This window comes from Drosophila montana, unplaced genomic scaffold (genome assembly GCF_035044405.1).
Source record: "Drosophila montana isolate Dmon_TW-CO22-7 unplaced genomic scaffold, ASM3504440v1 contig_3733_1, whole genome shotgun sequence".
Classification (NCBI taxonomy): Eukaryota; Metazoa; Arthropoda; class Insecta; order Diptera; family Drosophilidae; genus Drosophila; species Drosophila montana.
In genome coordinates, this window is record NW_026998620.1 from 8,782,190 (window position 1) to 8,795,840 (window position 13,651).

General features: G+C 41.7%; 1 protein-coding gene across 4 annotated transcripts in view; it reads left to right on the forward strand.

Annotated features, from left to right (window-relative positions):
* Positions 1-4,604, forward strand: part of Dscam3 (Down syndrome cell adhesion molecule 3) — a 30,917-nt gene extending 26,313 nt beyond the window's left edge. For 2 of the 4 annotated variants that reach the window (XM_064694284.1, XM_064694285.1), the window contains exons 26-35: positions 36-215; positions 299-673; positions 849-974; positions 1,726-2,041; positions 2,461-2,624; positions 2,720-2,968; positions 3,028-3,249; positions 3,310-3,505; positions 3,665-3,910; positions 4,036-4,604. In XM_064694284.1, the coding sequence (XP_064550354.1) occupies positions 36-215; positions 299-673; positions 849-974; positions 1,726-2,041; positions 2,461-2,624; positions 2,720-2,968; positions 3,028-3,249; positions 3,310-3,505; positions 3,665-3,910; positions 4,036-4,087 (2,126 nt within the window). In that variant the 3' untranslated portion in view covers positions 4,088-4,604. Of the gene's footprint in view, positions 1-35; positions 216-298; positions 674-848; positions 975-1,725; positions 2,042-2,460; positions 2,625-2,719; positions 2,969-3,027; positions 3,250-3,309; positions 3,515-3,664; positions 3,911-3,974 lie in introns of those variants that run through there. The other 2 variants (XM_064694286.1, XM_064694287.1) reach the window with 2 other exon arrangements.
* The last annotated feature ends 9,047 nt before the right edge of the window (positions 4,605-13,651 follow it).

Genomic DNA, 13,651 nt, shown 5'->3' on the forward strand with positions numbered 1-13,651 from the left:
ATTATTATGTTTGCTCTGTTGCTTGTTTGTTATAGCACCTGCACGCATCGCCTCATTTGGCCAGGTGGTGCGCAAGGCCATCGGTACCAGGCTCGTGCTGGAGTGCCTCGCTGTAGGCAATCCTACGCCGCGAGCGCGTTGGTTAACGCGTGATCGCCCCGTCACCTTTAGCCCCTTCTATGAGGTGACCAATGAGGGCAATTTAAGAATACATCGTAAGTAGAGCTGTAATGCAAAAAAAAATATTTGCATTTACATCTTTTGATCTGCTTTTCGCGTCGGTCCGCACGCTTGACAGGTGTTGAAGGCAGCCTGTCCGGAAATTATACCTGCACAGCAAACAATCTCTTTGGTAGTGACGAAATCCAATATCAGGTGATTGCTATGAAGCCGCCCGGCGCACCACAAATCATCGTGCAGTACGCATCCGCTGACAGCATACGTGTCAGCTGGGATGCACCCGACGATGGTGGGGCACCGCTGCAGGGCTACACCATTTCGTATCACACCGTCGGCGACAGCTGGTCACAGACGGAGCTGCTGCCAGAGAACAACGCTTACACGATGACGGGCCTGAAGTGCGGAAATCAGTACATTATAAAAATGTCGGCCCACAATTTGGTGGGCGATGGTGCGGCCAGCGAGGAAATTAATGTCTGGACCAAGGGAAAAGGTGAGTACCCAGCCCTATTGCATTTACATACATAAGTACAAACTGGACCAGTCGAGCAGCAACTGCGGCCGCATTTTCTGTGGCTGCATTCAAATTTCAGTTGACCACAACGGCCACTTGCTGCTGAATATTTCCCACACGCATTCATTTCCATACTAATTTCCATTCCACACAGCCTCCCAGGCGCCCAATGGCAACGAACTAATTGCCACAAATGCAACCTGTGTAAATTTAAAGCTGTCATCGTGGCACAATGGCGGCTGCAGCATACATCATTTCTCTATAGAGCACCGCCCGCTTGGTATGTTAAAATATGTAATAAATGTACAGTCATCACTTTTTTTTCAGTGGGTATTAAAACTTATCCAAATCCAACAGCAACTCAATATTAATATTTATATCACACCCAACGTCCATTTGTCGTAGTGTAGTTCTGCTTTCTGACTTAAAACAAGATATTCAGATAAAGAAAAATATAATACAAAAGCCTTTTATGCTGTAATATTTTTAATTATGATAAATATCTGAGAAAAATGAAGCCTTTATTGCCAGCCTATAATTTATTCAAAAAGCAACCTCAAACATATCATAATACATACAAAAATAATTTTAGCTAAAAACCTTTAAAGGTTGCATAAGCATTTAAGCTGAAAGCAAACACTATTAAAAACTGGGTTCAGTTAAAAAATAAAAAAAACAGTGGACAAATAGCGTATCTCAACTCTATTTAACTTATTCACAAATATTGACTGTATAAAATCAACTTTTATAGATCTACGAGAGCATTTAAGTTTCGGCCCGCCAAGTGTTATGCTTATTACACTTTTTTAATTGAATTAAATTAATGCAATTATTTACGTTTTCAATTAACTCAGCAATGAACATGTATTTTTATTTATAAATATTTATACAATTTTTTTTACTGCGGAAGTAGGCGCCACGTGCAACGTGGCGTATAACGCACAATTTCCTTTTGGCCGAAAAAAAATTAAACTGACATATTTGTTTTTTTTTTCTTGATTTACTTGTTGGTTTTTTTTTTTCGATCCCAGGCGACATACGTTGGACAGTTGTCACATCGGATATATCGAACGCCGAAGAGAATCGTGAAAATTTAATATTCTGCGACTTTCTGCCCGCCAAGTGGTACCAGCTGCGCATCTCCGCCACCAACGATGCCGCCAAAACGACGGAGCATTATCATTTCAGCACAACGAGCCTTGACGGCAACACTATACCACCGCCTCCAGTTTTCCCCGCGGAAAATGATTTGATGAACAATCTTATAAATGTGACAAATCCAACCAGCGGTGATTGGTTGGCAACGTTTATTGTCGTTGTCATAATCACAGTGTCCATCATAACGATGTAAGTACCAGGGGACGGATCCAAAAGGGGGGAGAGGATGGACGCAAATTAAATTGGGATATCGGGGGGACTAGCCGCTGGTCGGATGTAATTGCTTGCGAATGTTAATTAAACTTTAATTAACTTGGCTGGCGGTGGCACATCAGGTGAAAGTGGAGCGAAAAATCAAATGAAAAACGGCATTTTTATTTCCTTGCTAAGAGTCCCTTTTTTTTTAATTATGCCCACAGCTAAGAGAAAATCAATAATATTTACCCATTCCGTTGGAAGTCAAATCCAATTTGTCAATTTTAACGACTTCCCAACAGCTAAGTAACTTATTTCGTTGCTCTGGTCAACAGATTCCCATTTTTAACAGTGCTCCGTTTAATTATACGTCTAATCGCCGAGCTGCGGTTTCAATTTTCTTCTTTCTGCAGCGCACTGACAATCAAACATCGCCGCACCCTATGCGGTCCCATTGCCGAGGGCTATGAGTCTCGGGCGCTGCCCGGCGACTTTAAGGAGGAGCACGAGAATAGACGCAATCAGCAGGTGTACAGCGCCTCGCCGGTCAAGACGGTTGACAAGAGTAATGAGTCGGGTGAGTGGCGTCCATAGGCTGGTAACGTGTCTAACTGCAGCTAGCAATTAAATCCCCCCTTCGCATTCCGTTCGTTTCGCTCGTGACTTACCTAGAAATGTACGAGATTTCACCGTATGCCACGTTCAGCGTGAATGGCGGACGGACTGGCGCACCGGCGAAGACACCTACACGCGGGCCGGTTGCCCAAACGCCGCATGACTACACCATGCAGTTCAAAACATTTGGGCATCCGGAGGGCGAGAATCTAAATGCCACGGCCTATCCATTATTGCCAAATGCGGCCTTCGGGCATGTCAAGAGCAAGTCCAGCTGGCACAAACAGCGCTACTATAATACTGATGGTAAGAAACTATAAATATGTGTATGGACTTTAGCTAGATGCTAAGGCGCTCGCTTCCAGATGAGTCCACGTTGAGCAAGTCAATGACCATTGTAGCTGGCTCTCAGTCCGGACATTCCAAGAAGTCGAGTGGAGCACGCAGCGCCAAAAGCGGCAATGCCGGCGTGGTGCCCGAGTCTGAGTCGGACACCAGCATCAGCCCCAGCGCCGAGTTTTCCAATATGCCCACCTATCGAGTTCCTTGTAAATCCTCGCGCAGCAGCGACGGACGCGCCGTTGTAGGTGCGTATGCCGCACGGGATTTTGGCCATGCGTTCGCAGCCAATGCCTGTTATTTTACAGATATGTTTCGGCCCGACTCAAGCACCGAGTCAAACAATGACCAGGGCTCGCCAGCTCTGGAGCGGCGACTGAATACGCCGCGGCACATTGGCTTGCCGATGGAGAAGCGCAGCGCAGGACAACGCAGCCGGAAGCATGCATCGCAGTCGGGAAACCAGACGTTGGAGCGACGAAAGTGCCCTGGTAGTAACAACAGGTAGTTCAGGTACCTAAACCCTAAACAATCCGAATCGAAAACCCCAGAGAAAATTAAATACACAGCGAAAATTGCACACTTAAATTAAGAAACGAATTATAATTGAAATTCATTGAAACAATACGAAAATATTGTTCCTTCCATTGCCCCTCGTTGCAGTGCTGGCAGTGAGGTTGAGACTGCCGCCTCGTTGGCCGCCTCCATAGCCGCTATGACAGGCGGCGATTTGTCCGGCGGCTTCCGTCCGCCGGCGGGTTTCCATGACGCACGCGAATTTGGCGACCAGGCCGAGTGCGAGCGGGAGCAGCGCGCCTTGGACTTGGAAGTGCAGCGCGTGATGGAAAACACCAGCGAAGCGCAGCTGGCGAAAATGGATCGCGAGGAATTGACCTCACTGTTGGCAAGGTAAGTGACCATTTGTAGAATCGGGGCTCCCAGTGCTTGACTGTAGTTTGTTGCATGCCTGTAGCGTCTACCAACCTTGAACTTGAACCTTGAACCGCAAAAACTAACCAGCCTGCGACCCCTAGGTATCACGAGAAAAAGGAGCAGGAGCGCCAAGAATACACGATACACGTTTAATACTAGCCTAGCCGCAAAGAGTAACAGCGGGCTCTGACTGACTTGGCCAGAACACAGACTCAAAAAAACACCGACACCGACACTGACACGCAAAAAAAAATATATAAAAAAAAGAGGCAACATAACTGTGGCATTTTAATGCATTTACTTAACCGAGTGAGTCGCAAGTCGACAGCTCAAACTCAACTCTTATTGTTGTTCGTTAAGTGTATAAGCTAGACTCTAGTATATAAGTCAGCACGCGTAATTCTCGCTAATGCAAATCAAAGACTATACAAAATCTAAACGTATGTAAAACTGACTGTAAACCCACAAAAGTTATCACAGATTTCCAGAAGTATTCATACTCAAATGTTAAGTGTCTGCTAGATATAAGTATACATACAATTACATAGGAGAATATGAATATGTATGTTTCACTTTGTTGTGATAAATTGAATTGTTCAAACACGAATTGTTCTGCAGTTGATTTAAACAGCATCTTAATCGAACAGATTGCCAATTATGGTTTGTTTTTATTTTTTTCCACATTTTTTTATTACTTGAATATTAATTATTTGCTACATTTAAACTAACGCAATTGATTTTTTAACTGTGCGTTTTAACTGTTTAGTGTACGTAAAATATGATATTTATGGTATTTAATTAAAATAGATAATCAACAATTAAATTGTATTGGTATCTTAGGTAAATATATACATATATATATGTATGTGAACTAAAACCAAACAAAATGCAAATACTAGCAGCAAATTAATTAAATAAAAGGTGTAAAAAGATAAACAAAATCAATGCCGTGGTTATTTCATTAAAACTACATTTTTAAATTGAAACCAAAAGCAAAACCGACCAACTGCCAGCTGCTCCGCTCAACGGCCATAGCCACTCTGCCAATATTTGCGTTTGCAAATGAGACTAACCAAATCAATCAAATGCACTACGGGCTATTCCAACAGCAACAACGGCAACAGCGACAGAAGCAGCAACAACTGCCACCAGCTGCAGCTCAGTTGGATTTTGGCACCTCACCGCACTGTGGCTGCAATTTCAGCTAGTAAACTGAACCACAAGATGTCTTTGATACACACACCTACACATTCACACATTCACACAAGCACCCACGCACAGGCAAAAACACTAAAAAGCCACCATACGCCACATACTATATAGAAGGGCGTAACATTAGGCATGCATGGCATGATGTTGCAATGTTTACCTGCTGCTGAAGAAACTTTGTCAATTTTCTGGAATGAAGCCAACTTGCTTTAAAGTCATGTCAATACAGCAACATTTGTGCAGTGCCTTGCTCTTTGACAGCAGCTAAAGGCATTCGCATGAGGTGCCATGTCATGGCAAGTAATAAAAAGTGTTGCATCTCTTAGGCGTAATTAAGTTTGCATTGCGTATACGCAATGAAAGCCAGTTCAAAGCTTCAAAAGGTAAACTAAACTCTAGTTGAGCATAGTTCACTTATCTATTCTCAAACATTAGCTCAATCGCGTTGTAACCCGCTTTTAACTTATGCTATTTGGCTTCCAATACTAATTAAAGTTCAGCTGATTCAAATAGTTTGTTGTGCGTTACAGAATAAAGTTTCAATTGGCATTAGTTTTAGCAGGCCGATCAGCTTGTGGTTCTTCTTGTTGTTTGTTTTACTGCATACCTTAAGCTGTATTAAGCGGCTTCTGGCTCCGGTACTTTGGCCTTTTAAGAAAGAAGTCTAATTAGGTATGAAAAGACGTCACGCAGCTGCGACAAAGACGGGAGTTTATTCTGTGAGTGAGTTAAGTGCACTTAAGATACATGCAAGTTTTATCAGGTTTAGATTGCGAATGAAAATCCAAAATCGATTTAATAGCCACACGCATGACAACTATAATGTGCGAGTGTGTGTGTGTGTATTTGACATGATTCTCGATGGCAGGACTTAGAGAAGTGCACACAACTGTCGCCCAAAATCGATTTCAATTAGTTAAAGCTGCTGGCTGTAAGCCTATGCAAATAATCAGTAGATGGCAAAGGGATACAGGACGGAGCAACCACAGCAACAACAATAGGAGCAACATTCACAACGACAACAATGCAATTTAAGCAAATTCAAAACCCGAAAATGCCAAAGGTTAGTAGTACACGTAGCGCACTTGTTCAAAATGTACTTGTAATGCAGATAGGATACACACACCATACAAACTACACACATACATACACACACGCACACTACAAACAACATGCCCAGCCCATAGTTAGCCACAGCTAACGCTGCTTGATAGCCAGCCGCAGCCAGCAACCAGGGATTGGGAGAATTGCTGCACTTGCATTTAATAACAGCCAGCCTACGCATGTATATGTGTCTGTGTAAGAGTGTGCGTGTGAGCGTGTGTGTGTGCTCTATTATTGCCATGTTTGACTGGGCTGCTCTCAGCCGCCTCTTGTGCGTAGGACATTATCTAAACAGGCCTGGCCCGAATGCAAATGTGCGTTGATGCAGTTGCACATGGCGCCCAGCGGCTAGCTGAGCCTTGCACTCCTACAACTGAGATTGTACAAGTTGGCAGCTGCCAGGGATAGCATTTAATTAAAATTTTCAAATTACTAAAAGGTAAATTATTTTCATTTTCATTACAATTTCGTTTAATGGCCCACTGGTCATAAATTGCAGCAACTGCCTTCGTGTTAGTCGACCAACGTCAGGGGCCACTTGACCAACTGCACAGTAGGCCTTTATAAAGCTTTTGAATTATGCTTTACAAATTAAATCTGACAATGCACAGACATTAGTTGAGTGATTGAGCATTTTCAATGCATCTAAAAGGATTATAATACGAAATTTGCAGTCTAAATCGAATCGCTTTGGCAGCTGGCAAGCTTTAAAGCGATTATTTATCTATCTGCCTTTCGCCTGGCCTGATGCAATAAGAGAAACAGCCAACTCCACATAATGAGGCAAGCGCAGCGCAGGCTGCCACGGCCAAAGCCAAAGCCACAGACCTGCCAAACAACTGCTGCCAAAGGCACTTGACGTCGGCGTATAAGTGCATGCACACACAGAAAAGTACACTCGAAAAAAATTTATATTTTTAAGTTCGTAGTTATAAAGGAAAAGGGAAAGAAATATTATTTAAATTAATATACGGATTGCAACTAGCTAAATCAAAATTTTAAAGCCAATAAACTAATATTAATAAATAAATAAATCTCAAATGTTTTATTTACATTTTCTTAAATAAATCTGATATGTTTGAATATCTTGAAAGTTGTTTAATGGATCCAGGAAGATCTTAAGAGCATTGAGAAAGTTAAAAAAAAGACAGCAAAATTTTCCATATTTCACAAATTTTGAACATGCACACAATTCTGTGATGTCTTTCTCTAAGTGTACCACACATATAGATAAGATTCAGTTTGGGTGGGGTACAGCTGTGGCTACGACACCCGCTAAAGGGTTGCCTGTGCATATGCATGCTTTATAAAGACAGTGAATAAATATAAAAAAAAAACTGCAAAGAAGTGTTACAAATACAAAACTCAACCACCCACCCACCAACGTCTATGGCATTCCACCCGCTCGCTAGCCAGCCAAGTGCTATTCATGTGGGACTCACTTAAATAAAGTGCTTTTGCATTGCCCGCCAGACGGATGCGGCGGCGGATGTTGCAATGTGGTTGCGGCTGCTTGCCTGCTTTGCTCTGATGCTGCAGCTGGGCGTCATCATTATTTGAATTATCACAGGTTTCGTTCACTTCCAGCATGGTGTGCAACATGTGCTGCATTTCATTATTATGCAATAATAATCTTAGCACCGCTTAACTATTTCACGCGAAACCCTTTGTCAGCGGCGATTAGTCTGTCTGTCAGTTTGTCCGTCTATCAGTCGTTATAATCAAATTGTTCGACTTTGTGTTGACTGCTAACGCTGACAGATTTTAGAATGTCGAAGTTTAAATACCCTTGAAGTAGTATGGCATATAATCAAAATACAGTAACATATCCTTAGTAATCCAAAGGTTATTAAACTTGCTTTAAAAGAGTATGGCCAATTCTTACATGTATATTTTGTTTTAGAAAACCCTGGTTATCGCCCATCAGATAAAAAGCGAATCTCCGCCGTATATAGTTATTCAGTTCATCATCTCCTTCTTCATACATTGGCACGAATCTACTGAATTTTATTGCATACTGGGTATAACAAAGAAATTGAAAGAAAAGGACTAAGAAACACATATACGTATACATCTAGCTGCATATAAGCCTGGGGTTAATATGCTATCTTTACGCTTGGCCGCAGCATTCAACTATCCCCGAACTACAACAACAACGACTTGTTAATTTTGTGCCAGACATTTTGTTAGCATATCGAGCTTTTTTGCCTTGCATTTGCCTTTGTTTTTGCTCACTCAACGTTGATCGCCTCCATATGTGAGAATATGTTTTTGTATGTGTGTATGTGTGTGAACTTGTAAGTGAGTGTGAGAGGTGGTTCAAAACAATGCCTGCGCTTGTCGTCATCGATGCGACGACACACCGCCTGCCATCTGTGCATAGAAACTGATTCAACTGGAAACGCAGCCAATTGAGTGTAAGTGTGGCAATCCAAATGGAGAACGTTTATGAAAATCTAATGAAACTTGCACAAGACTAAGTATTATTCGATTGTATTGTCGTATTGTCGAATATTGTAACTGCGTGGAGGAAGCATTGCGAACAGGTGAACATTCTAAGTGGTTATGCAAACAAATGGTGAATCCTGTTAAAATAGTTTTAACTTTCACCTATTCAAGATACTGGAAATATTTTACAATAATTTTAGTACTTACATATATGGATGACTTACAAATTTCTTTTTAAAGCAACTGCAAAGTATAATAATTATTCGCAATTAAGTTGTGGGTTTCTCTTGCAAATATTATCTACACAGTTATTTCATCCAATTCACATTATTAATCTTGTGTTATGTTAAACACAAAATGAGGTTTAAAAATGCCAGAGGCGTGAGTACGCCTCACATAATCGATAGCATTACAAATTGTAATTATTGCATAATGAAAGGAAGAAGAGGGTTCTATTAATTAAAATGTCGGTAAATTAATAGCAATCGCTGCAACACTCTGCCGCAGGATGGAAGGAAGAGATTCTGTAATCAGGTCAACAACTGGCTGGTTATTCGAAATGTGCATTAAGTCGCCTGACAGGGAATACACAGCAGAGAGATATACTCACACACAAACAAATGTATATATTATATTTGTGTAGATGCAGGCACATATTTTCAATTGCGCATTGGACACTGCATTTGTATATTTATTTATTTTGGCTCTTTTGGTTGTTGTTTATCGACACAGCTCTAAGGAATTCAATGACAACAGATAAGCATTGCCAATGTAAAAAATTCCACAACGGAAATGAAAATTCATGAGTATAAAATTCTAATCAAGAAAAAACACGAAACAAAGGCAACTCTGACAAAGACAGATACAGATTTAGATACAGAAGCAGCAGAAGCTGAAGCAGTGGCAGTGGCAGTGGCAGTGGAACCGAAGCGGAAGAAAACGAAGATGGCAAAATAGAAACAGGAAAATAACTTGAAAGGCACTTTTTACACTTGAGTGCCCGGGCAAAGCGTGTCGCATGGTACCGGAAGCGGAAATTCATAGCCGGACTGAGCACGGCTACTTGCTTTGCTGGAACGGATGGACAGTTCCCTTACAGTCCCATGTCAATAGAGTGGGGCTGACAATAATGTCAAAGGCAAAAATGCAAATGGAATTGCTGCTGAGAAATTGAAAACGAGTCGCAATATTTAAAAAGCCAATTGCCTTTAGCCTTATAAAATATGCAGCACCAGCAGCAAAGGCAGCTGCAGCTGTGGCACCGTCTCCAGCTTCAGCTGCTTCTCTGTATTCATCGTTCCAAAGTGCACTCATTGCCCATGCAAGCTAATGATATGCATAAAATATATGTATAATTACCACAGACTGATATGCATGCCACAAAGTTGAGTCGAGTACAAATGGATTTGTGAATGCAAATCTCAAATTGTAATTATTATACTTATTAATGACGGTGCAACAAAGGCAGACTTCACTGTATAACTCACAAGCATCTTGTTGTTGGCTATGCATAAATTTTACTCTCTGCAGCTCAAAACGCAGATTTCGCATTTAGTGTAGCTCAAACATGCCGCCTTCGTCCTGCCTTGATTTGCATAAATGTCCAAACACATTGCAGGTCAGTGCAAACGGTCAAGTGAACAAGTCGCCAGCTGGCTGCAGCTTATTAATGCATCGCTTGTCTGGTTTTAATTACTATAATTAAACGTTGAGCAGGCCACGCTGTCAATTTCTAGGACAAGCGGTTAGTTCACCTTTTTGGTGTCCATAAGCTGGTTAATCCTATATATATGTGTGTGTGTAGGTGTGTGTGTGTGTGCAGATGTGGGTCTGCTCGCATATGCCATGTGCACGTCGAATTTGCAAAGAAGCACCAGCCTGCTGCAAAGGTTAATTAGAGATGGACGAACAGAATTTGCAAAATGTCCTCGGATGATTGCAGGCCAGGCTGACTGACCCCAAATTTGATATGCAGCTGGCTCTGTGGATGGCCTTTTGACTTTGATGACCAGAATGCAGCAAAGCTTATCTTACATAACTAGGCTAATCGATGGCATAGATGCAAACGCACCAACTGGCTTGTATTGAAGCCTAGAATGGCCAATAAATGCAAAGAAAACATTGTACATACTTAAGTTGGTGAATGGAATGGAAATAAAATACCGTCACTTCATTGTTAAAATTACTTTCTTGCTACTTCTTATGTAAAGAAAATAGTAACAAGTTCTATGAAAATCTACACGAAGCTCTTTGCATCTAGGAGAAATTCCTCAACATATACGGGTTTCTTCAGAATATGAAAAATATTTATTAAGAGCTTACAGGCGAACGTTAGGTATACATAAAAATGATTGGATTTCTAGAGCTTTTCACAACCAACCCAATGGACCAATCTAACCTAACTTACCTAATATACAATAATTTGCAGCTTAATTAAACCTTACATATCCTTACTAAGCAAAACAAAATAAAAGTTAATAGCGCGAAACATTTTCTCATCCTTAGGTTCGGTTCGTGAACTTGATTTTTCACATCCATAAGCCAAGAGTTTTCATCCAAGCATGGATTCGGCAATTTGTACAAATTTCAAATAAAATAAGTCTATAAATCCATGAATATATGTATGTTTAAAAAGTTGTGTATCCAGACTGACTGACTGAACAAAGCACAGCCCTGGACTTGCGATTCTATACAGTTTTTGTGTGATGTAGGCGCACGTTAGACCGGGGTTGAAATTGTTCAAATTTGGTCGTGTGAAAATTTTTGGCTTACCGATTTTAAGAAATCTACCCCGGGACCGAAAAGTTGCTGGAAACTGTAGGTTGCAGCTTCAATCACAATTCAAATTCGTTCAAACATAATCCATGGATTGCGAAAATCAACTCCGCTGGGTGCAATTTGGAGATCCAAGTGGGTATGGGAAGGCTTACTTTTTTTTGTATATGTTTGAAGTTTATAGATAAAAGCTTTACACGGGCAGGGCCTTATATAAAGCGAATTCTTCAATTATAGAAAGAACAGACAGCTGCCAAAATCATTTTTAAATATTGCCTTTCTACGCGATTCTCATGAGTTCAAGTAATCTGCAGAATGTTATGTATTGATGATTAGTAATAAGAAATTGTTATTATAATTAGCGTTATCTCAGGCGGCGTCCTTGATATTGGAGAAGACGGATTCAACTGTGAAGGAGGTGGCGGCTTGAATATCTGAGGAGACGGCAACTTTAGCAAAGGTAATTACAGTGAAAATTTTAGCTTCCTAGCTCTTACAGTTAAGGCTGTGCGCTGATCACCAGTCTGTCAGTTAGTCAGTCGGTCAATTAGTCAGTCAGGACAAACAGTTTTATATATAGAGATAAGAAGTTATTATAGATTCATCGCCACCTTAAACACAGAAAATTTGTACAAATCCGCGCCGGATACAAAGTTATGGCAGGGAACTTAAGGATTTAGCATGGGAAATTGCAATTTCCGCAAAAAAAAACTGAACAAAATATTCTATTTTCCATTTACCATTTGAATATAAATTGTGCATTGCCTTTATCGGTCTTTGGGTCGTGCTGTCTTCACGTGCAGCTCTTCCGCCTGTTTGCAGAGACCAAAAGAGCAAACTGTCAATTGGCTTCAATCAAATCAGCGCATTAAAATCGCATTAATGTCGAGGGAGCAGCGTTAAGTAACGTCATTTGCTAGACGCCTCTCGGGAAGGCAGAGTCGGGAATAAGTGTGCGTGGCTGCCATAACGAAACTATTTTTCACACGACTGAGCTTAGCTGCTGAAAGGTGGCAGCATAAGCAGCAGGAGCAGGAGCAGAAGCTACGCCGCCTTCACAGTTTGTTGCAAATGTCACATTAAAAGGGAATTGATTAGCTGTTGCGCGAGGTGCCACCAACTTGCCACAAACTGCCGCACAGTGTGCGCTATCAAAACATAACGGTACAGCTGGAAAAAAAACAACTACAAATAATCTGATTAACTTTTTGGCGCAAACAGTTGGGACTCGTGTGGTATGTGCTGCGAGTTTCGGTTAACCAAACAAAATTGACGCCAGAATATGCAGCTCAACAAATGGCGGCCACTTAACAGGAAAAGCGTTTTAAGTTTGCCAAGCAGAGAACATATTAAGCTTAATTTAGTAAATTGATGCATGCACTCGTGCACCCGCAGCCACACACACACAAACGCATATGTACATAAAGGCCACTCGTAATGGCACGAAATAACCGCAACCGAATAAAATTCAATCTGTGAAATGCTCCCCTTGCATTTTATGCTGACAATCTGCAAACATAAGTGCGGCACAGCCACAGAGGCTGAGATTGCAACTCCGGCAGCGCCAGCTACGACTCTGACAGCGATTGCCACCGCCCAAGTTAAAAAGCACTCAGCTAACAACAGCAGCTCGTACGTAACTCCGGAAATGGCAAAAGACATGCTAGCTAGCTAGCTAGCAGACTTGCAGATCCCCAACCCCCCTCTTGTCACACCCACATTAGTAGAGTGCTGCCGCAAGCGGCGCCATTTGCGCTGTGCAGCAGCATCAGCGCATTATTGGATGATTTATTGACGTCGATATGCTTAGTTGAGCAGCACACACACACACACACAGACGTGTACACAGCGACAGCAGCAGTGGCAGCCATTTTTGGTGTCTGTCCGTGCGTTAATGCCAACCAACACACACATCACACACACATCATGCAACTGCAACATGCTAAAATGTTGCACGATTTGAATATGCCACTTTTGAGATTGGGCACGCGTTTCAAGCGCGTCATAGATTGCGTTCGCCCCAAACCCATAAGCCCCGAGGCCAGAGACCCATATCATTGAATCATACATACATTTTGACGCTGATAACATTAACATCACACACGCATATACATACATATATATATAAATATAGATGGCTGCATAACACTATTGCACGATATGTTGGCCTACGCCTCGGGC